The 23,342-nt window shown below is 41.6% G+C and overlaps 2 protein-coding genes across 5 annotated transcripts in view; one reads left to right on the plus strand and one right to left on the minus strand.

Moving 5' to 3' along the window:
• The window catches only part of LOC142786495 (uncharacterized), a 65,328-nt gene extending 42,708 nt beyond the window's left edge, over window positions 1-22,620 (minus strand). For 2 of the 3 annotated variants that reach the window (XM_075884216.1, XM_075884217.1), the window contains exons 1-7: window positions 16,627-22,620; window positions 5,648-5,762; window positions 5,425-5,553; window positions 2,855-4,747; window positions 2,728-2,793; window positions 2,323-2,523; window positions 554-627 (exon numbers count right to left, since the gene is read on the minus strand). In XM_075884216.1, the coding sequence (XP_075740331.1) occupies window positions 581-627; window positions 2,323-2,523; window positions 2,728-2,793; window positions 2,855-2,945 (405 nt within the window). In that variant the 5' untranslated portion in view covers window positions 2,946-4,747; window positions 5,425-5,553; window positions 5,648-5,762; window positions 16,627-22,620 and the 3' untranslated portion in view covers window positions 554-580. Of the gene's footprint in view, window positions 1-553; window positions 628-1,400; window positions 2,524-2,727; window positions 2,794-2,854; window positions 4,748-5,424; window positions 5,554-5,647; window positions 5,763-16,626 lie in introns of those variants that run through there. The other variant, XM_075884215.1, reaches the window with a different exon arrangement.
• On the plus strand, window positions 5,739-11,456 carry LOC119181575 (uncharacterized). 2 transcript variants are annotated; one of them, XR_012889079.1, is made up of 2 exons: window positions 5,739-8,140; window positions 8,294-11,456. XR_012889079.1 is itself a non-coding variant. In XM_075884214.1 (2 exons), exons 1-2 carry the CDS (start codon window positions 7,534-7,536, stop codon window positions 8,360-8,362), a joined length of 483 nt encoding a protein of 160 aa, XP_075740329.1. In that variant the 5' UTR covers window positions 5,739-7,533; the 3' UTR covers window positions 8,363-11,456. The 2 variants fall into 2 exon arrangements, 1 of the variants encoding a protein (XP_075740329.1); XM_075884214.1 differs by having other exon boundaries at window positions 5,739-7,947.
• Window positions 22,621-23,342: the final 722 nt, after the last annotated feature.

The raw sequence follows: 23,342 nt of genomic DNA on the forward strand, positions 1-23,342 counted from the left end.
AAGAGAGACAACTGCATCAGTGATACCTGTATACCTCTTTGAATTCGAGTTGAAACGTGTGCATCGCTGTTCAATCTCTCTGTTGTTAACAATGCTAAACCTTTTGTTATGCATGCACATGCTAGGATATGTGCCCATGGCATTGTTCTAAGAAGAACAAAGCAGTTCTGAGCCAATGCCAGTGGACGCGTCATCTATTCTTCTTCGACATTTCTAGTTTGTGGTGAGGTTTTGGCTTAAATTCTATGTACTAATTCAGCCCAACAGAAGTTTTATTAAAAGCATACGAGTAGACGTTAAGTGATATCTTCAGGCTCTTATTATGTCTAGCATTTTTTTCTAGATTAAATGCTGCAGGTTCCCATGTGCTATAATTTTTTAATTTTATGCATTGTGGTTTGTCTTTTGTTTACAGCAATGGTTAAAATGACTTATTTTATGAATGCAGGCAACACTTAGTGTTTGCCACTCATTCAGATCAGAGTATTTTGCTAAATGCTTTTCAGTAACAGCCTTCTAAAAATATATTGTACTCACACACTTTTTTACTTACCTGTGTAATCAGCTTGCAAGGGTTATCCTAGTAATGGGCTGCCATATTATGCATCACAGACATAACAGCATCTCCTAGTAAAAAATATTTAGAAACTTGTAATACAGGCCACCAAACTTTTCACGCAGAAATGTAATCATTTTTACTACAGGCATCTACAGTAAAAAACAAAGAGGTCAGAAATTCGGCCAACTGATATTAACTGATATTAACTGTCTCCCTTTGAATGTGCTTGCCTTTGCCACTAATGGCCATGGTGGCTGTTGTGTATCCTCTTAATGACAGTTCTCATGCTGTTGAAGAATACCAAAAAATTCAGGTTTTAAACTACATAGATAATGCAGTTAGAAGCATATATTACCTCTTTCACAAGTGCTAAGACTTGCAGGGACACACCTATAACATAATATAAGAAAGAATCCGGCGAAGATGGCCAATGGCGCCATGACTGAAAGGATAGCTCAGCACATGCATTGTGTGGAAGAAGTATACAAGAGTTCATTCGATTATCAATCTTTTTATTCAGTATCTGCACCACTTAAATTTGTATTATTCTTGCTACCTTTATTTCCTGTCTGACTCCTCATTCCTGCTGCAAAAACATGCAGCTCGGCACTTGAGGAGAAGGGCATTTTTGCATTTAGAGAAATTAACATCTTATGGAAATAACATCTTATGGAAATAACATCTTATGGTAGTACAGCAGTACAGAAGATGAAAAAGTGAACATGAACTCGTACAGTCATTCACCTCCAGTGCCTGCTGGGCTTTTTGACACTATAAATCCGTATAAACTGCACCTGTCACAGTACTGTCGTGGCACAAGCTTTTGTGTATTGAAGTTTTTGACAGCACAAATAAATTAAAAAGAGGTATTTGAAAGCTCTGCATGCAGATTATCTGCTCTGTTCTTCATGCACTCCCCACTGAAAAAATTTCCAGTTCCGGCTGGATTATGAGACAAGAAATTGATTCCAGCCAGAATTTACCTGGCCGGAATGTAAGCCGTTCTGGCTGGAAATGAAGCTCATTCCAGCAAGAAATGGAAACCATCCTAACCAGAACTGGAAATAATTGATTGATATGTGGGGTTTAACGTCCCAAAACCACTATATGATTATGAGAGACGCCGTAGTGGAGGGCTCCGGAAATTTAGACCACCTGGGGTTCTTTAACGTGCGCCCAAATCTGAGCACACGGGCCTACAACATTTCCGCCTCCATCGGAAATGCAGCCGCCGCAGCCGGGATTCGAACCCGCGCCCTGCGGGTCAGCAGCCGAAGAACTGGAAATAATTCTAGCCGGAAATGGAAATGATTCTAGCCAGAAATAGAATCGTTCTAGCCGGAAATGGAAATCATTCTGGCCGGTAATAAAAGTCGTTCTAGCTGGTAACAAGTTGTTCCAGCCAGAAACAAATGACATACCGGCAGGAAATGGGAGCTGTCTTTGGTAAAAAATTTTAAGCATTCTCATATCGTAAGAAGCGTGATGTTCTCATTAAAAAAGTGATTTTCCTGATGCAAAAAAGAGGCCAGGTTCCAGAAATACACGTTATTATATGCCTTTGATCTTATACTTTCCCCTCCTTCAGCTTCCTTTTCACATCTTTTAATCTTCTTGCTTAGTATGCACTGGAGCTTATGTTTAGCCATTGTGACATCTTCCTTTTTTCGATTTGCCCCAATAGGCCAAGCATTCTTCAAAAAAGAAAAGGCCATAGATAAACAAAAAGATACACAGCTTTTCAACAAAACAAATATGCTCACCGTTCACATCGTGCACTTTTTGTGGGGTAAGCTGCTTCGTCTCTTCCACGGGCACAGAACAACCACTAACAGTCTTGCAGGCTAGAGCTTCCTCTCCCCAAATGGCTTGCGCACAGTCCCGCACAACAATTGTCACCTTCTTGTTGTTAAATATCTTGGTGGCCTGCTCGGCATTAACCATTATCCCTTGCAGAGGTGCAACTAAACAAAAAACAAAGCACTCTTGAAAAACATGGAATATATATTTCCTATTCACCACTGCATTAAACTGTTGCTAGTTTCTGCTGATATTTCGTGTGTCTTTTAGCCGTGTCAGTATTCTTTGCAGTTTTGCGTAAAGAAAGCTTTAATGTTTCAACAACTAGCCCATTCTCGGCTTATTATACATATAAGTATGCTACTTACAAAGGCCCTCAGGAGTAGCAGCGAATTCTGCCACATTGTTGTGCGTGCTGTCGTGCGTGCCATCAGCTGCAGAGAAAAAGCATGATTTTCAAAAAGTATCCATAACTCAACTGCAAATGAACATTACCACGGTCTTGATGCACTTCGCTAGCAACAGCTTCTACCAATGAGTGGTTCTCCGCAGGCGCTGCAGACACACCCCCAATACCACAATGCATGGGAGTCTTGGATTAATATCTGGTGATAATTAGTTCAAAATAGAGGTTCATACCTTGTGAACAATTCCTTTACATTTCAGCTGCATCCAGATTTAGCCTAGAAGAAGTTGTGGCTTCAGAAACTGGAGCTACTGTCCCTGCAGCAAAATATGTACTATCACTGCATGTGACGATTAATAACATATTGAGCTAAAGCCTGGAGGATCATGAAAAAGGTTGAGAACTGAAACAAAGAACCAAATTGTTATGCAGGCTGTTATAGAGCAGCAAATTATAGCTGTAAAGTTGAGTTCAGAATGCTAGAATGGGCCAGAAAACAAACACGAGAAAATTATATTTGAGCTGACATTAAGCATAAGAAATTGACTGGGGCTGGCAAAATACCAGAAAATACAAATAATGGCAAAGGCAATAAAGTATGGTGGCATCCTAGAAGTTAAGAAGAACTAAGCACTTTGCAGGCACAAAGTGAACTTAACTTGCACAAAATATAGTAAATTGAGACTCAGTGAGAGGGCCTCAACCAGCACTAGTCATGAAATAGGCTGACGATCAGGAAGTGCAGTGATGTCTGTGTTCAAATAGCAAGCGCAAGGTATCTATTACTGAACAACAAATATCTCCTAAACATTATACAAACACCAATTTATTGCAATGGAAGTTGCAAACAAATAACTGACCTACATTAACACATAGTTTGCTTGAGCATGCTTGCAAAATAATGTGCTGCAGAACTTTTACTCTCAGTTTTCAACAATTGCGAGGTGTACTATAAGATGGCATATTCTTACTACACACACAACCACTGGTGGTGACAGTTGTGACCATGCCTCTCTGCAGCTCCCTTGAATCCACAGCCACGCCAGTGTCCACTTAAAAGCAAAACATAAAGCTATACTTCACAGCACACCAAACAGCTGCAAGCCACAATTAGTGGCAAAGAGTTCTCCCCCAGCCAAAATATGCCATTTAGATCTTATGCTAATGTGCACCAGTTCAGTGTAAGTTCAAGCTGCTCCTGCAATGAACCCCAAATGATTTCAAACAGTCCCCTGGAAACGCATTTTAAGGGTGCCGTATGAATATGACATGTTTAACGATTCTGACAAAAATTTTGTTGATGCAATTTTAAAAAACACAAAAAACATTAGCCCTCTCTATATGCTAGCACTTGTGCTATGTACAAGGCTGACAAAAGGAATATATAATATGTTCCTTCATATTCTTCTGTTAAAATGCCAAATGCCTTGGCATTTCTACATTGGCATCTCTGGCATTCTGGTCCTTGGCATCTCTACCAGCATGTCCTTAACTGAGTACAGACAAATGCATATATTAATGCTTAAATTCAAACAGGTGCCACACAGCATGCAGAAAGAAAATCCAGTAAAAACATAACCCACATGAAGCGAATTGTGCTCTTACGGCATCTTGCAAAAATGCCATCTCCTTTTTCAGTGCAGCATTATGCTGAAACTGAAGGTGATACTGCCCTTTCCAAAATTTAGCTTCTTTACTTGCCTCAACAACTTTGCTTTGGACTAAATTGTCCTCCAAGTCAGATGTGCTTGGCGTGTCTGATGTCTTCCTCTTGGGTAGGGGGAAAAAAAAAGCAGTACATTACCAGTAGCCATAAAAAATAATCTTGTGAAACAGGGGATCTATACTAGATGCAAAAATCTGAAACCACAAGGAGTAACAAAAAAATATAATGACAATGTTACCTTAGAAGACTGGGAACCAGTGAGTGAGACATTGTGGCTTGTCTGGGGCTGCCTCTTGCAGCTATCTTCTACGCGATCCTGGAAGATTTTGATAGACTGTCAGAACTGTCACAGACAGACAACCAGTTCAAACACGAACCGAAATAACGCCATTATTGAAAAGACTGTCCAGTATACTCTCTGAAAGGAACTTGGTTTTTCTCATTAAACAAAGATCCATCGCTGAGGCCATGAGTGCATGGCTCGCAATGTGGTACAGGGACCTCAAACTACATGGACTCGTGAACGCATAGCGCAGTGGGGGTCATGCGGGGACCCTGGGATGTACATGCCTGAATCCCTTGGTCAAATAAAGCACCACCCCCAGGTACCTCCCGTAATTATGAGCGTTTAGAAAACTTATGCCACCTGCTTTCTATATCAACGACATTTGAAAATGTCAATAGAAAAGCTCTTAACCACAGTTTTACCCACTCCTGTGAAAGCACAAGCTTGAACTTAATTAAAGAGTTTGCGGGGAAGGCTGCTGGCATCACTATCACTTCACAGCATTGCTGTAGGATGCCTTCCTACATTTATGGTTGCTTTTCAGGTCGAAAAATGGTGCTTAAAAAACAAGCAAACTCTTCGGATCAACTGCTGCAGCTAGAAGCATTATGAAGGGTGAGCTTTCTGTTGCACCGAAAAAAAAAGGGGGTTCAATGAAAAATACGTTATCAGTCCCTTTAAGCTAGAAACAGAGTATTACGGCTCACCTTTAAAGGTGATGTTCTACTTGACACTGCAGAATTCCACTGTAGGGCATGGAGTGCATGCTGGCGCAGAACATCATCAAACTGTCATTTTTTTGACGCCGCCCAGCTACTGCTTTTTTTCTTTGACTCCTGCAAGAAGTAACATGCATGTATGCACAGATATTGCAGCATATGGCAAAATAAAATTATATGCGAGTTGTTTACATAAACCAAAACTACCTACCTGCCTCAAAACTTTCTTTTTGTGTGAGATGTCATCAGACTCGTCCACGTCAGATAGGCTTAGTGAGGGATTTTGACCCTTTTGTGCCCGATTTTCTCCTCCATGTCTTCGGTCTCTGCAAGACAACACGAAACGTCCTCCATCAGGATACTTTGCAACAAAAGGCAAACAAATGGGTATAATCTGCCTTCGATCGACGCTTATTCTTCAATTAAAATTACCGGCTTGCTCGCGCGTTTCTCCAAAACAGACATTTCCTCACTCAATGCAAACCGAACTCATTGCAACGTACTGAACGTAATGGACTGCTTTTCTTGAATCAGACCTGACGCGGGACCCTCTGTACACTCTACCAGTTATTTGTACTAAATGAACGTTAATTCACGGGGCACTTTTGAATACATATGGCTATTTTTCTACGAAGTTTCGGTAGGAAGACAGGTTCTCACCCTGATCCTGATCACAAACAGAAAAGATTTGTAATACACGCATAATTTAATTACCATGCCGCATAAGTCAAAAGGAAGAAGAGAAATATCGGCAACTTGAGCGCTCACCAGCAAGTCTCAAAATCTGGATGCTGTATGTCCCGTCATTTTTGTCATCGTCAGGATCGTGCCATTTGGCACGATAGACAGTCCTGTTACTGAAATAGTCTTTGTTCACTGGATAGAAGTCCTCAATGTCAGCAACGGGAATAATATACCGACGCTTGTCCGTGTCATCTTCGATAAATCGTACCAGTGCAAACCTCACGAAAAGATTTTTGAGATGGCTAAAAGCTAAGAATTGCAAAGTACAACCATAACGAACCGCGCTGGGCTGCACACAAAACACGAAAAAATTCAAAATGGCTGAACACAAACGGAGGGGGTGTGCTGGGCTGCAGAGTAACTTTGGCTGTTTTCACATATTCAAGTACGCACACTAAATATTTCTACTAAAGTTATGTTTTGAATAATTTGCCATATTTACAAAAAATAAAATACAAAGCGACATCAGAACACAAACAAATTTATGAATAGTTAACGCGAGTGCGGAGCAGCTCTCTCTTGAATGAGACGAGGAAATCCAGCTGACTGTGCCGTCGGTGTTCGGTGGCTTTGTTGTGTGCATTCCAAATGATTTTGTAGTCTATTCTACTAGTAGAACATGGTGTCATAGAAAAGAAGAAAGGCGTACCTGGATCCAGAGTCTACTGCTTCTGTTCCGAGGGCTACAAAGTACAGGCTTTTGAGTTCTGCCAGCGGTAGTGGTAGTTCACGACCATCGCGTCGGACATCAGTTTCAGGGCCTTCTCCCTCAAGTACGCCGCAGCTGCTGATCAGCAACTCTGATAATGAGAGCCAAAGTTCGTGGCCGTGTACTGATACAGATCACGACGACTTTGAGCTCACGGGTGACACTGACGATGACTACGGTGACTTTGCCAGTGAAGACAGTGAACGCATGGCATCCCTGTGCGGAACGTCGTTCTCCGACTACGAAGACTTGTTTGACAAGCCATGTGACTCATTCGATGTTGAAGATCTGGCGCTTCCATTTATTGAAGGTGGACGCCTCACTCATGGAGATGCCTATATGATGCTCCTGGGCATTGCTGTGAGGTTCGGCTTATCGTGGACTGCGAGTGAGGAGATTCAAAAGTTGTTTAATAACCTCCTTGAGCAAAAAGCATTTCCTCAAAGCAGGTACCTCTTCAAGAAAGTCTGTGGCGTCGACATGGATAATGTGGTGTTCCACTTGTATTGCTCGCACTGCAGGTTGCATCTTGCAGATACGAAGGGCAACCTCGACGAGAGAGAACCCCTTCACGTTGTGTGCAACATGTGCCGTACTCAGTACTCAGGTGGTGACCTTGTACATGTTGGAAGTTTTTTGTGAGTATGCCGATTAAGAAGCAGCTTGCCTCTATCCTGTCTAGCAAGACAGTTGGCTCTGCTGTTATGAGCTCACTCAATCGCAAGCACAGCAGTGAAAGCGCAATGAGCGGCGTCACCGACGGTGCTCATTACCAGAAAGTGCGGCAGAACATGAACGAGGGCGATATTACAGTGACTATAAACTCCAACGAAAGTCCTGTACTTAATTCTTCAAGTTACAGCATATGGCCTGTTCAGCTTGCTTTGAATGAGCTGCCGCCGGGACTGAGGTGGAACAACATCATGACGCCAATGCTATGGTACGGGAAAGAACACCTGGATATGACCCTTGTGCTGCAAGCCTTTGTGCGGCAGCTCGAGCAGCTCAACAAGACTAGCCTAAGATGGGAATATGCAGGCACTGTGGTCAAATCAAAGGTAAGCACCTATTCATTAGATGTATGGCCAAAATATATGTCAATGCATTTATCGGTATTCATTTTCAATTTGCAGGTGTTCTGCATCTGTTCTTGTGCAGATTTCTCTGCTAGAGCTGCAATGCAGCACATGGTGCAGTTTAATGGTTATTATGGCTGCAGCTGGTGCTATCATCCAGGAGTAAATGTTGATGGTAAATGTTGTTTTAAAGCTTTATTTCAATGAGCACTCTGCAAGGTGCAACAAATCTGCCCACGTGTTCATGCATTTTTCTGCGAGGTTGAATTAGCTTTGTGGACACTCATTTGAACAAGCTTTTCAATGCCTTTTTGTCTCACTATTACAGGTACTGTTAAACACTGCCTTAGCACACCCTTCCCGGATCGCGCAGATGAAGAGGCACTACAAAACTTGAGGGATGTCTGCAACACTGAAGCCACTGTACGTGGGGTCAAAGGGCCATCACATTGATTAACCTACCGCGCTTCAGCCCTGTTTGGTCCTGGAGCCCGGACTACATGCACAGCATTTTGCTAGGTGTTGCTCGGCAGATAACGGACTTGTGTTTTACAGCAACTGGAGAGGACTACTACTGTGGTGAGGCTTCAAAAGTGGCAATAGTGGACAAAAGAATTTCTTTGTTGAAGCTTCCGTAGTGCATTAATTGGCGGCCAAGAGCACCGTTCTCTCGGAAATATTGGCAAGCCTCCGAGTGGCAGTGCTGGCTCTTGTACCACAGCATGCCATGTTTAGCCAATGTTCTCGGCAATGTATGTGTGCGGCACTGGGGCTTACTCGTTTAAGGAGTCTTTCTCCTCCTCAAAAACTGTTTCAAAAGCGGAAGTTTAGCAGAGCACTCTTCTACTCACACAGTTTGTTGTGAAAGTGCAGCTTTTGTATGGTGAAAATGCTATGACATGCAATGTTCACCAACTGCTGCACATTCCGAAATCAGTTCTCTTGTCCGAATCTCTGTGGGCTCATTCATGTTTTGTTTTTGAGAACAACATTGGAAAGCTGTTAAAGCTGGTGACATCATCAAATAGGGTGTCCATTCAGATAGCCACTCGACTGCTCTTGCAGAGTAGCCCAACTTGCCTGAAGGCTCTGGCAAGCAGCCATGCTTTGTCGCTAACAGCTCAGAAAGGTACTGAAGCTGATGAGCCAAGCATTGTACCGTTGGGGAGGCCAGAAATTATCGATGAGGCTTTTTATTCAAGGTACCTTCAGGGAGACAGAACTTCAGTGGAGTACCAGAGACTGACCTCCGTATTGACAAACGCTCCTCCACTCGACTTTCACCCTTCATTTGACAAAGTTGAGCACTGCACCACAACTCGGCTCAACATGACGCTGCGCTACTCGAGAATCGCAGCACATTATCGCTGATATGCAGTGACTTGCCGTGCCTAGAGACGGCGCTTCCATCGGCTTTCTCAAGTGAAGAGGAAGTGTTGAGTGAAGGGACGTTCTAGAATACATGGATGAAGCTTGGTGGAGTCCTTGTTGCCTCGGAGAAGTATACATGACACACCAAAATTGATTGTACAGCTTTAGCACTTCCAGATGGCACATACGTAAGAACGAAAAGAATAATACGCTGTAGAGGGACAGCTGCTGAGGAAGAATTCTTTCTGTAATCAAATGTTTATGAAACCAGCAGCAGTGTCAGAAGTGCACATATAAGGAGTGCGAAGAAACAAGGGCAGGAGAGGCTGCACAAGATTGATGTGCAGGCACGTCCTTGCATTTACTTTGCATTAGATGGCCAGGAATTTTTCTGCGACCTTGTAAACAGTCATGAATGGTCATAGAGCAGAGGCTTGTGTCTTTAGCATTGAACCATCGTGAAGAGCTGTTTTTGATGTGCTAAGTAGTTACCAACTAAGAATAATAATTCATGGGGCTTAACATCCCAATTTTATATTACAATTATGAAAGATGTGGTAGTGGAGAGCTCCACAATTTCAACCACTTGGGGTCCTTTAATGTGCACCTACGAGCCTCTCGAGTATTTTTGCCTCTATCGAAAATGCGGCAACCACGACCTAAGAGTCGGCGTTTAAGCGCCATAACCACAAGACCACTGTGGTGGGTTCGTTACCAAATCAATATGTGGCAATCTCCGAATCATGCCGAGAAAAATATTTTCTGTGGCTTGCCGTGAGTTCCTGTTCTTTTTTAAGCTTTGCGTCTTACTGCATGGTGTAAGGCACAATTTATCAATGAGTATCTGTGTGTTTGTCAGAATTTCACAACTTCATTTCAAGATACTTGATCTTCCAGTGCTTGAAAGAGAATGTGACAATATATCGATTTCTGCATTTTCATTAAATAATTTTTATTAGTGCATAATTAGCCCTATTCAGTCTGTAGTCACACAAGTTCCACTTTGGTATAAGAATCAACTCTGTAGATTAAAATACGTGGACAATCTGTTGTCACTTATTTTTATTCAAAGCATGCAGTTATAATTTTCTTGTTGCTCCAAAAAGAAGGCATGCTGGAACGGCTCATCAAACGTAGTGTGTTCAACCAAATTCTGCTGAGCAATAAATAATAATTTAAAATGAAATGAGCCCCACTAGTCCACTTGGGGAGCATGTTCTAATGTGCGCATGGGGTTTCAAATCAACGCGATAAATGTTCGTTTTGTGACAAGCCTCTACAGTTAATGTGTATACTTGCACAGATTCCCGCTGAAAAAGATCTGTGATGTGGGTGGGCACAGAGCTTCGAGCACAATAGAATAAAGCAGCTCGGGCAAGTTGGTGTTCCATATTTTCCCGTCTCTTCATGTGTGTGTGTTCATGTGTGTGTGTTCATGTGTGTGTGTTTTCATGCCTCTTGCTAATACATGCACTTATGACACCAGAATTGTTTAAAAAACCTGTAGTGCTAAATTATGTTGGAAATGCAGTGCATTTGTACTCAAGTAATGCTTCAAGTGTATGTTTTTTGGTGTTTCTGGTATTTTGCAAATGCTCTGAATTTTTGTTTTTTCGTGTTCATGTAATTTACCTGTAACCATTTAGTTAATAACGTCTGATTTTTTCATAACTTAGTGAACAATCATTCTCAAGAGAAACTTCATTACAGCAAAGGCTGTTTAATGTTTCATGAGGAAATTAAAATTTATCCAGTTTGGGCACCAACAAGCAAATAATGAACCATGCAAACATGTTCAATTGACAGTGTGACGAATTTGTATTTAAAAAAAAAATATCTTTTAAGCATTGTACAAAAAAAATTGTGCATTTACCCATGCCACTTGAAATGTAGTGTGAGCACCAAGTTTGATGGCTTGCTGCATGTGAGCTGCCTTGTATTTTGTTAAATAGTGGCCTTCTACCGGGTACATTATATGCAGGTATTTTCACACTTAGCGCACATGTTACTCTGCCTTATACTAGTCGCCCTGCGAACTTTCAGCCTTTTTTTAATACAATCTTGATGAAGCCATTGATTGTGCAGCAAGAAATGTAATAAACACTGTTTCCATACGTACAGACTCACTATGTTGCAGTTTATTGTGTAATGCTGTACTTACTACATTAAGTATGTGAAATGAGTTTTATGTTCATTGCAGACACGTACCCTACAAAATTTTACAGAAATGGGTTTGTTGTAAATAATATGGTCCAACATAAGGTACCGTAGAACAGATTTGCAGTACACACAAAGCAATAGCTACTTTACTTTTTAATTTTTTGCCAATTAAGCTTGAGTTATAGCTTCAGTGGGTGCCTATTATGCATTTGAGATCTTGCACTCACAGAGGTTAAAATTATTTCACTTATATGTGCATTGAGCTAGCACTCAATGTTGAAAGACATGTATAGCTGATATATCAATTGCAAGCTATTTTTATTATGTACCTGTTCATATCCAGCCACTTTTGGCATTTCTGGGGGGGGGGGGGGAATTTTTTGTCACATAGCTAGATTATTGGTGTTCATGGGGAGGATTCCAGACTGCACTGTTTATAGTAAGGAAAAAATCCATTTCTAATTTGAAAATCTGATTTCCTGTGGTGCCTGGAAATGTCCTGGCTGGAAATTCTGTTTTCAGCAGGAAAGTCAGCTGGAAGACTTGATTTACAGCTAGACGCGGTTTTCTTTCCAGCTGGAAAATCAAATTTCTGGCAGGAAAATCATATTTCTGGCGATAAAATGTTATTTCCAGCAAGAAACTCGATTACCAGTGGGAAATTTGGCTGGAAAGCATGGTTTCCAGCCGGAAAGTCTTTCTCCATTGTCATGTGGGCAGCAAAGAAATTCTTCACTTGACGAAGCTTCTTAAAGGGAGATGCTACTCGAAGACACTTTTTTTGATATTCACCCTATAGCAATGAAACTTGAGCCATTTATGGAACTTTTTATGCCGATTTCAAATATATAATTAGTTTTCTTGCAAGTTGCACACTTTTAGCTCTGCAACATGACAAAGTGAAAACCATAACCATTTTGCCCCCCTCTTTCCATCCCTGAACTTCAGTAATTTTTTTATTATTCACAGTTCATAATGTTTCAAATAAAGTGTAGAATGCAAATTACTAATTAGGAAGCACATACAAAATATGTAATACACGTGAAAAGTAGTAGATGCAAAAAGTCCATATTCCACCTACCCTAGTAAAGGTTTACATACAATTTTTTTGTTATGCAATAAAATATTGAAATTTAAACTAGATAATTGCATTTGTCATACTTCGAAAAAAATTTGGGCAAAATTTTCTGCAGATCCGAGCACTAGAAGTGCCCAAAAAAGGAGGGGCACATTGGAAAAAATGGAAAAATTTGTGTTTTTAGAAAAATGAGATTTAAAGTTAAAATTGAGTTTTTATTTATGAAAGATATCATTAACATCTGATGAAATTTGCACAGCAAAAAGAACAATCCTTCTTGTAGTGGCCACTGCAACTAAAATACGCCAGCACCATGAGTTTGTCCCTCTCAGATTTTTTGAGCCGACTCCTTACAGACACTTCGCTTACAGACAGGCCCATGAAACGCTTGCCAAACTTCTGCTCCATCTGGCAGAGCCTTGTGCCAACTGCGAGCTAGGAAGAAGTTCGACAGGACTACGAAATCCAAACCAAGTCCAGTGTCATGCCATTTTGTGGCCATGTTTGTGCCACATACCGTCGTACATAATGGCAATGTCGTCCTTTCTAAGTTCTCTCACTGCGAGCTCTTTCGACCTCGCAAGATTGGCGCTGACATCATCCATTGCCGCATTACAAACTTTCCGGCTGACGGGTGTGAATGACTTTTGATGCATTGGCTTTTGCAAGCCAACACATTAACTGCCGCAAATCGAACCAGCTGCTCGTAGCTTATTCCTACAGAGCACGCCGCAAAACGGCTTTCACTCGCAAGCAGTGCCTTTTTTCATTCCTTACAGAGACAATTACATGAGAAAAGCATTGTTCAGCTGCAGTGCTTGACATGACATGGACCCCGCAAATAGGTTTCACAGCACATACAGGCACGCAGCGGCCAATGGCGGTCCCCGATTCGTACCATGTAATAAGCCAGTCGCGGTGCTCGAAAAACACGCAGAAGAGTGCTTCTTTTTATTATTTCTTGATCTGCATCAGCGAGAGAAACTGTTGTTATTTGAAGAGTGAGGCTCGACTCTTCGACTCATGCGATGAACAATGACGAGCGGTAATGCATTACCGGCGGCAAGGTACTTGAAGACTGCACACTTTGGACCTTTTAACAGGCACCTTGTGCTCTTTAGATGCAATTTTAAAGCATTTCCAGTTAAGTCTCGGCCTGAATTATTTTTTTCATAACAGTAGGGGTACTAATCTTAGCAAAACAGGTGAAAATAAAAAATCGGTAATTTTGAAAAAAAAAACTCGCGTTTTTCAACCCGCATCTCCCCTTAAGACAGCAATATTACAGCAGCAAAGGTAACTCCTATTCACTTTCTTTGATAGCAATTTACAAAACAGCAGGTTGCCCTTTTTAGGCATCATTTACACTGTGTCACTCTAACCATCCACTCTGTCTCCTGCACAGGCCCTGATACAACCCGAGTTCAACTTAGTTCTGCCCACACTTCCAGGTATATTTGGTCTAGAATAGTGAAGACTTGCAAGAAAAGGAAGACTACTTAGAAGACACTCAATTTCCAACCAAGTTCGCTTTGAAAAGTCTGTCAGCGTGAAAACAAATGCGCAGGCACAGTCGCATGTGATTTTCACTGAACCAACAACAAATATCTTGCTAAAAAAAACCTGTTGACAATCTACGATAACATGAAGGGGGCACGCTTAGTCAGTTTTTGGACTTAACAGCATGATTTTCAGATGCACTGATTGTGCACTAATGCATGCATCTGTGGCAATCTTGATCTTTCCCGCCTGTAAGATTTTTCACTCACACCTGCCCTTAGCCCTGAGGTTGACCTCTGCCTCCTCGAAAAGTGCATTGCAATCACATGTGCTGCATTGCGCAGGAAGGGGTGCCCTATTGTTCTGACAATAGAGTGCACGTGGTGAGCAATTGTGGTAAAGCTCACGGTTGTGGTAAAGCTGAATGGTATCTTATATACCACTTTCGTAGCACAGGGGTCCAATGGCTTCTTGTGTTTATTTCGACAGACTTCCTCCTCTGCTCTTTCACCTGCAAGCAGTGTTCACCCTCATTATCCTTTATGATGGACCTTCCCCACAACGATATGATCCAGTTCTTAGATGTAGCATTGTTTCTTACATGTGACGACCTCATTTCCTGGGAATATAAGCCACATTCAAAAAACGTTATCCTCCCATATGACTCTTTCCATAGTATACTGGTGAAAAGGGGAATTGCTTCTTCATGCCTCAACTCGGCTCTGACCAAGTCATGCTCTCTTACGACCAACTTTAGCTTTCACCACCAGATTTTGTGCCTTCCAACTTCGGGCTTTCCTTCAACATTGCTCATTGCCAGAGCATTCTCCCTTCTCAAGCAGATTCGGGCTTCACCCAGCATGCCAATATGACAGAGATCCAACAAGTTTGTTGTAATTCTATACAATCACACGATTTCACACAACCTTACAAGGATAGCTTCAAAGCAGGGCATAGACCTCGTTTTCATGGCACCCTTAAAGCTTTTGCGTTTGTGCCCTTTTACAGGTGAAACAACAGAGAATGAAATATGACAAGAGAAGCATAAAAGCCATTTGCCTTCTGTGCTACAGAAGTGATATATAAGATACCACTCACTTGTGATAAAGCTTAGATCGGCCAAACGGGCCAATGCCCTAACGGCAGACTGGGGGAGCACGCAACTATGGTGAATGCTCGGAATGATGGGGTGCAACTTCCTGTGCATTGCAGTACATATGACTGAAATGCACTTTTCAACGAGGCAGACATCAAGGGCAGGGCTAAGGGCAGGCGAGAGAGAAATCTTACAGGTGGAAAAGAACAAAATTAACCCAGATGCATGCGTGTATGCACCTTCGCTGCATCTTACAATAAAGGAGATAAACTTCTTTCAATGCACATAAGTCTGAAAGCTGACTAAACATGCCTTCTTCATGGTATCGTAGATCATTAACACTTTTGTTTTTACCCAGATATTTGTTGCTGGTTCAGTGACGATCTAGTGTGACTCTGCCTCCGCATTTGTTTTCACAATGAGGCACTTTTCAAAATATACTCAGCTGCAAGTTGAGCGTCTTTTAAATAGTCTTCCTTTAATTGAAAGCCTCCACTCTTCTAGGCAAAGTGTGAACCAACTAGCCAAACAATTCACTATGTTGAAGCATACTTCATCGTATAATTGCTGCCGTGGCCATGTGTCCTCCTGAATTTAAAAGTCATGACGCTTCTCGGTAAAGGTCATCCCATAAATTTTTTTTTTTTTTTTTTTTTGCTGAGGGACTACACAGTTATTTGGAGTGTATTCATGTTCCTCTGGTGGTTTTATTACTGTATGCATTTAGCCTTCATTAATCTTTATTCGGCAAGTGTTTTGTTGATGAGCATAGCTAACATGAGTACCTTTTGTGACAACGATTTTCTGCCACTTGCACTTAGCAACAGCTATACCAGTTCCGTTTCTTGGCGTTACTCAGTTTAAACTTTTCGCTTCAGTGCCTTCGGGGGGAGGGGGGGAACATTACCTTCAGCAAGGCTTCATTTCATATTCACTGCTTTAAAGTGCGTTTCCAGGTTACCGACTTTCATTTAAGCAGTTTGTAATGTGGTCGATCTTTTGTCAAAAGCAGTGAATTTCAAATGTAAGTTGAATTCAAGCTACCATTTTGCCGTGCACATCAACCACCAGAAAAGTTACATTTTCGTGTGAGGTCTTGCAAATCTGCTACGTAGTCGTCGTCACTTGTGTTGTGAAGCTGCACTTTATGGCTGAACTTACATCTTTCCACAATTACAGACATCTTCGGGCAGCAGTGACTTTGTATTAGTTCTTTTACCTTCACGAAGACCTTTTCTGCTGGCAAAAGCAGAACCAAATTCTTGTGAATTTCTTATGCTTCAGCACCAATTATTATTGAAAATATGTGCAGTTCCTTTTATTCAGTTATGTCATTTGCTCTGAAACTCCAAACGCTCAACATAGAATTGATTGAAAGCTCTCAACTTCAGAGACCAATTCGCCTGATCTGCAGACAGGGGCAAGACTTGGAAGGCGAAACAAAAATGCTACTTGCCGCTACTTCGGGTTTCTAGCTGTCCTTGTGGTTATCGCACATGTGGTGGCCGTATCAAGTCACCACATCTTTGCGGGCATTGTTCAGCAGGCCATGTGACACAGGTCCAACCCTGATTGCCAGATGAACTGTTGCACACTTGCAGCAACGACTCTGCAGTGAAAATGAAGACAACTTATTGACCAGAAATGTTTCTTTTATAAAAAAATATTGTGGCACACATGAGACCATGTGCAGCTATATCAACAAAGCTATACTGCATGGCAATAAAACGCCGTACAAAAGCTTGCACAACGCTAATGTCCCTTTTAGTATGCTTATAAATAATTGCTATTTTTCTTGTTTACTCATGCCAAATTTGATTCAGCTATGCTTTATTACGCAAATAGCTTAGCTAATTCAGTAGATTTATTTATTAGCTTTATTTCATACAGTGTGTGGCACGAATATATGTGAGGCTCAGGTACAGAAAACCCTATTCATAATTGCAAGGCTGCATGAAGTCTTCAGTAGCTTTTGGGAGGAGGACATACAGTTTCCATGCATCAGGCCCATTTGATGTCAACAACTGTTTTTACATCCACTGTTCGCAAACTTTAACAGTCATCTGGTTCCAATATTTTTTTCACCACACAGATATCCTGTAAGAATTTCATTAGAGCTATGTTTTGGTACAAACAATTTCGTAATGCCATTGATGAAAATGTGAGAATTTAGGTTTTTCAAAATATCAAATAGTTTGACTACATTAATTGCTATCCACTGCATAGTGGCAAAAAACTACACTTGACATGGTTCGTACAGGTTTCCAAATAAAAAATTTAAGGATATTCAAGGACTTTCCAGGACCTGTCGCAAGTTTTTCAAGGGCTAAAAGCTGCACGCAATGTTGAAAATTTTTTACTCTAAACTTTTCTAAACTGACTCATTTTTATTGCCCTAATATAGTACATGTATTTGCGATTATAACAACCATGTTTAGTCTGCACTTTAACTCACTTTAAATTCACCTCTTGCACAATAGAAAAGGAGCAAGCACCAAAAAGCACTCAGAGTCCCTCACTCAGTTTGTTCATAGTTCGACGCAATAAAGCTTTATTCAACGTGCTGTTTTGAAAAACACTAGCATATCAACTCACGCCAAATTACTGTTTCGGAAACCGAGAATTGGTCAGGTTGATGCCGATCCATAACTGCCAAGTTCAAGGATTCTGAATCTCGGAGACTCCCGCATTGGGAAGAGGTGGGGAAAAGGAGGGGGTGTCTTGCTGATTTATTTTCCGCCTTTCTTTTTTTTTTGCACCAAAAGAAAACATGGCAAAAAACGGGGTGGTCAGTAAACGTTGGCGTTGCACGATGTCATACCGAGTTGGAGTGGCTGAGCCCCTGAGGGAAGGGTTTCCTAACTACAGTAAGTCAGAGCCTCAAAAGGGAGAGAACATACTACTTCTATCTCTCAAAATTTTCAACATCAAAACAACTAGCGAAATTTATTTCTGTCAAAAGAACTCGCGTATGTCTTCCTGGGACACACACGAATGGACGGGACGACGCAGCCGGTTGCCGAGAAAGCGCGGGTCGAAGCTTCGCTTAAAGGGGATGTCCACCGCTCGGAAAAGTTTTTCCAAAATGAATAGATTGTTCATCCCATCGGCGGCAATGAGCATGCTTTTGTGCCAGAAAAAAGGAATTATAATTTTAACTTGATGTTGAAAGTCGATAAAAAGTGACCACTAGCGTCACCCAACAACGGATGTGGTCAATCTTGACAATCTATTGGTAGTACCAAAAATCCCCGCAGATAGACTTTTTTTGCTTGAAAACAAACACGTTCAACTTGAATTTGAAGTTTATGCACTTGAGGCAGCTTTAGGTTACACCAGAGACCAATTTTTGCTTTTTTTTCTTTGACACATTCAAATAGGCGCCCAGTATCGCTGGCGGCAGTGTGTTTGCTTGCCTGCATGCCTGCCTGCAAACGGCAGATAAACACGACCACGGCATCTGCCGCCGCCCCTGAGAACAACAATATAGTGTGTGCGTGCCTAAAACGACCACTGAGGTATTTGTTTTATTAATAACCAAACTTCATGAAGCCTAAAAAAACAGCGTGCAGTTTCAGTTTTCGACTTTCACTGGCACTGACAAGTGTTGTGGACATTCATCCCGTCTATGAAAAAAGACAAAACCCGGACAGAAAAATTTTGTTTTAAAAATTTCTATGTACTTTCCAGAGAAACCGCTGCAAGTTTATACACTTCACATGGTACACTTTTTATTGCGACACGAAACAGGTGAGCAATAAAGGACGGTAGATAGTCCTTTTAAGGCCAACTGAAAGCTTAACATTTAAGTATAGCCAAAGTACCCACATCAACAGGAACAACATTATTTATTCTTTGGAAAGGAATGCCAAAACGCTTTTAGCATTTTTTACATCTTTGTCATCTCTACCGTTGCGTTAGCCGCGTCTGCAACTGTGGCTAACACAGCAACAAATGTAAGAACTGGTGGAAATCCGGGAGACTTGTCAGGCATGCTTATCTACCACATAAAGGAGGTCGCAATGTTGATTGGGAGTGCTCAGGAAATTCAAGGATTTTCAAGGATGGAAAAAATTCCAGAACTTTCAAGGGCCAAAAAAATGCATTTTCAAACTCAAGGGTTTTCCAGGTATTCAAAGACCTGTATGAACCCTGCTTGATACACAAATTAAGAGCAAAATACTTTTAGTGTACCAATGCCTTTTCGCATTTAAAATTTTTCATGTTTTATACTACTGAGCCCTACTTGAAATGGGCCTAAACTTTGGTGTACCTCTAAGTTGAACACTTACAACTAAGTAACGAAGTCCTTCAAAAAAGTATATTGAATAGCAGTTAAATCATTGATTTGAATCTCATGCAGATTCCCAGGTATTGAAACAACACAGAAAAAATATGTAATAGCTAATCATAATATAATCGAAGTGCCACAGAGTTAAGAACATCAAGCCAGAGGTAACAACACAGAAGGCACCACTGCACAGTAATTTACTGACTCTCCTGCTACTTCCCCACCTGGTACAGTGTATTCAAGTTGTCTTTAAGCTATATACTGTGCCTACAATATTTATTTGAAAAAGCAGAGCTACAACGGTACCAATCAAAGCCCTCACAATGTTCACTTCGGAGCTGAATGCTTTTTAATCATGCAATACTATCTTGACACTAGCGCACATCCACAATAATATAGTGACAGAGGACACATCGCGCAGTATAGCTTAGCAAGACTTTCACCGGGTGTTTTTGATTGCTAGTCTACACCTCTATATGCATGAGCTGTGCTCAACATTTTCTTTGGTACTTTATCATCACAAAGTACAATGGACTAACTTATACATAAATCTTGCTAAGTTTCCAGTTTTTTTTTAATCACTGCTGCACGCATGAAAAAGCAGTCAAAATGACACACGATAGCCACAGCTTGAAAAAAATGAAAGGAAACATCAGTAGGCACATACCAACTAATGTATATGTAACCACGAAAGGGAACAGCCATAGGCCAACTGATATCTGGCTTGAGTCTGCATCTTCTTTTCAGGGTTCATAGCACCTGATTGAAACAAATCTCAATGGTTTTGAAGGACTTTCAAGGACCTAACAAGTAGTTATTGTTAGGCGATCTAAAATAACACTTGAAACCACAGAAAATGACACCACTTCTTACAGCATAAAAATGTTTACTTCATTTCGTACAGTTGGCACCATGAACGCACTCAAGTTACCATGGACATAGTCGCTTTTGTGTTCCCAATGTGTTTCGTACTCATGTGACTTTTGAGGACAGACTTCCCCAATGATGACACATCGAAGTTCTTCCCACATGGAAAAACATTGCCTGATTCGAGTTTGATGTATCAAGTGCAATCCACTGATGCAATAAATCAATTAGTAATAAATGAATGTGACTGTGAAAAACATGACAAAAATTACGTATTATGACAGTAACACAGAACATGCAGTATTCGGCTGCAAGTGCTTATTGCACTGCCTAGGCTGCTATGATGAGCTCACAAGTTTATAAAGATGTTTTTGAATGCAGCACTAGCTTGTTACAGCTTGCCACGTGTCTCAAATGTACAGGCATAAGCAATAGTGTGCAGATCACATGGTCGCGTGGCAGAGCGCATTGACGCGCCATCTCCGCACACTGCCTGCTGCAGTGTGCATGCCCGTCCAGTTGTAATCAGGTGGCCTCGCACAGCACTTTGTTTGACGGAGTTACGATGCTCATAGCCAAAACGACAATTCAGGGTTGCTTTCTTTGCTCCATCAAATCTATGCCGCTCTTTCTGTAGCAGCTTAGGCAGGAAGAATTGAAATCCCGAGCGCGTAGTATCTTTTTTTTTCACCAGTTAGCCTAACTAGGCATAGTTAGCACCATATAACCAAATGAAGCCAAGAATAAAAAATTAAGTTTTCTGAGTCCAAGTTGTCCTTGTGACATTAAGCCAAGTTAACCTTGCCTTGTTAAGCCAAACTGTAGTCAAAACTGCTCAAGCATAGTGTACTATGGTATAACCTATATAAGCCAAGCATAAGCAGATTAAATTAAGCTAATTTTAATTAGGCATAGTCATTTGCTGTTTTGGCATTAGACCCTGTAACGTTTAAATGAGCCGAGGTGAGTAAAGTATATCCAACCTAACTAGGCATAATTGATCATGGTATCACTTCATTTAGCCAAGCATAATTAGCCTCAATAAGGAAAACCTGACCGCAGTCGAATAATCCAAGTAGAGTTCCCGATGAGCCAGAAAATACAAACCCACGAACAGGCTAACTACTCTTTAATGATTGGATACTAAAATAAGTTTATTCAGGTCACACATGTGTTGATTGAAACACAGATGTGTCATTAAGCAGCAAAAATTTTTATTGGACCTAAATAGATACAATTAGCATAATTATCAGACTTGGGGTCAGCTTGGTTTGATATAAAACATATTATTCCATCATAATTATAATTAAGGCGAATATTAACCACTCGTATATTAACTTAACGAGACTTACCTCGGTCAAAAGCAATAAGTATATTTTTCAGCTTGGATTCTCTTTGCTCACGGGGAAGTCGACGTCAATGACATTAGGCGACATGAGAGGCCACCTGAAGACGGAATGGGTATACACACACCAGCAGGTGCCAAGTCGGTAGACAGCGCATCAATGCATTTTGCCACCCAATTACGTAGTCTGCACACTTTTGCTCACGCCTGTACACTGCCTGCACAAGAAGTGGATTGGAACCCGGCAGCACATGACGGTTTATAGTAGGCAACATGCACCGTAAAGCCATCGCATTCAATTAATATTCACCAATTCTTGCTCATCTTATCACTTTACATACATGCGCACACACGTAAAGAAAAAAAAGCATACGAAGCAACGTCTCAACCTTTTAGCGGCTATGCTCCTACAAGAGACGTTTAAAATCTTAGCTAAGAATCAGCCTCTTTTACTGCATAGCTTTTAGAAAAAAAAAACTAAACTTGAAATTGCAAAAAACATATCATTTATGGATAATTTCGATCAGATGAAAATTATTAAACGTACGTATGCCAAGTGATCGCATGCTGCAACAACTCAAGTTCGCTCTGCATGGAAGAACTTTACAACCGAATGCTACACCTTGTCGCCTGAAACACCAAGCGTTAACAGTACCAAAGAAAAGCACAGCAAAGCATTGTGAGGTTCTTGGTGATCTGAAGTGGCATTACAATTACCACACGGTGGCCTTGGCAACAGAACTGCACATTTGCATCACACACAGCGCTCACTTTGCATGCAAGGCGACACAGTCGCAGGTATAGTACTACGCGTTCCCCATTTTCTTTCACCTCGAGCGAAGCTATTTAAAGTACACGCTTCCAACATACATGCCGCATCCACACTTAAGAAGCAGGTGCGTAGCCAGAAACTTTTTTTCGCGTAGAGGAGGGAGAGGGCACCCCCCCCCCCCCTAAAATGGTCATTTTCTGCTTCCTATGCCACGACGAAAAAACTTTGGGGGGGGGGGGCGGTGTGCCACCCCCTGGCTACGCCCCTCTTGAGAAGTTAAGCGAAAAAGAAAATGCCAGAGCGGCAGAAAAACCACGTCCAGGCACGTCGGAAATCTTCACATTTGTTATGCGTCTGGGGAATGCTGTGGTCGCCGCTGCTTTCGCGAATTAATTCGAATTCGCCTGCTTTCTGAGCACTAAGTTCCGTACCGAATGTAAATTTTAACCTCAGAGTACTGTAAAGACACAGCTCGCACCTTTTCAAACGTTGTTTGGGGAGATGCGCCAGCAGAAACGGCACGAGCGAACGCACCGGCAGCGGCGGCGCCAGATTCAGCCGGCCGTGCCCAAAAATGAGACACGTTGGGGATGCAGACTCGCTGCTGCAGCAAAAACACCTACCACTTTAGTCTACTTCCAGTGTTCTCTGCGATCGCAATCCAAACCAGACTTTCGATGAACGCGTCCTCGTTGAGGCCGTCAAGCTTCGTCGAGCTGCACGAGTAGTTTGCAATTAAGAGCCGATGCAGACGCTTTTGCCGCCGTGTTGCATCTTCGGCCGGCTATTCCAAGGCGCATGATTTTGAGCTAGTCAGCCATGAATCGGAAAGAGGATCCGCTTTCGCGTGACGGGAAAATCAGACCGATTTCTTCGTTCCGGCCACGCGGCGTGTTT

The sequence above is a fragment of the Rhipicephalus microplus genome, unplaced genomic scaffold (genome assembly GCF_043290135.1).
Source record: "Rhipicephalus microplus isolate Deutch F79 unplaced genomic scaffold, USDA_Rmic scaffold_24, whole genome shotgun sequence".
In the NCBI taxonomy this organism is placed as follows: Eukaryota; Metazoa; Arthropoda; class Arachnida; order Ixodida; family Ixodidae; genus Rhipicephalus; species Rhipicephalus microplus.

Excerpts from the sequence above, each read along its gene's own strand:
- LOC119181575 (XM_075884214.1), top strand. The coding sequence starts at position 7,534 with ATGCCGATTAAGAAGCAGCTTGCCTCTATCCTGTCTAGCAAGACAGTT. Across the intron at positions 7,948-8,293 it reads GCACTGTGGTCAAATCAAAG|GTACTGTTAAACACTGCCTT; the intron begins GTAAGCACCTAT and ends TCACTATTACAG.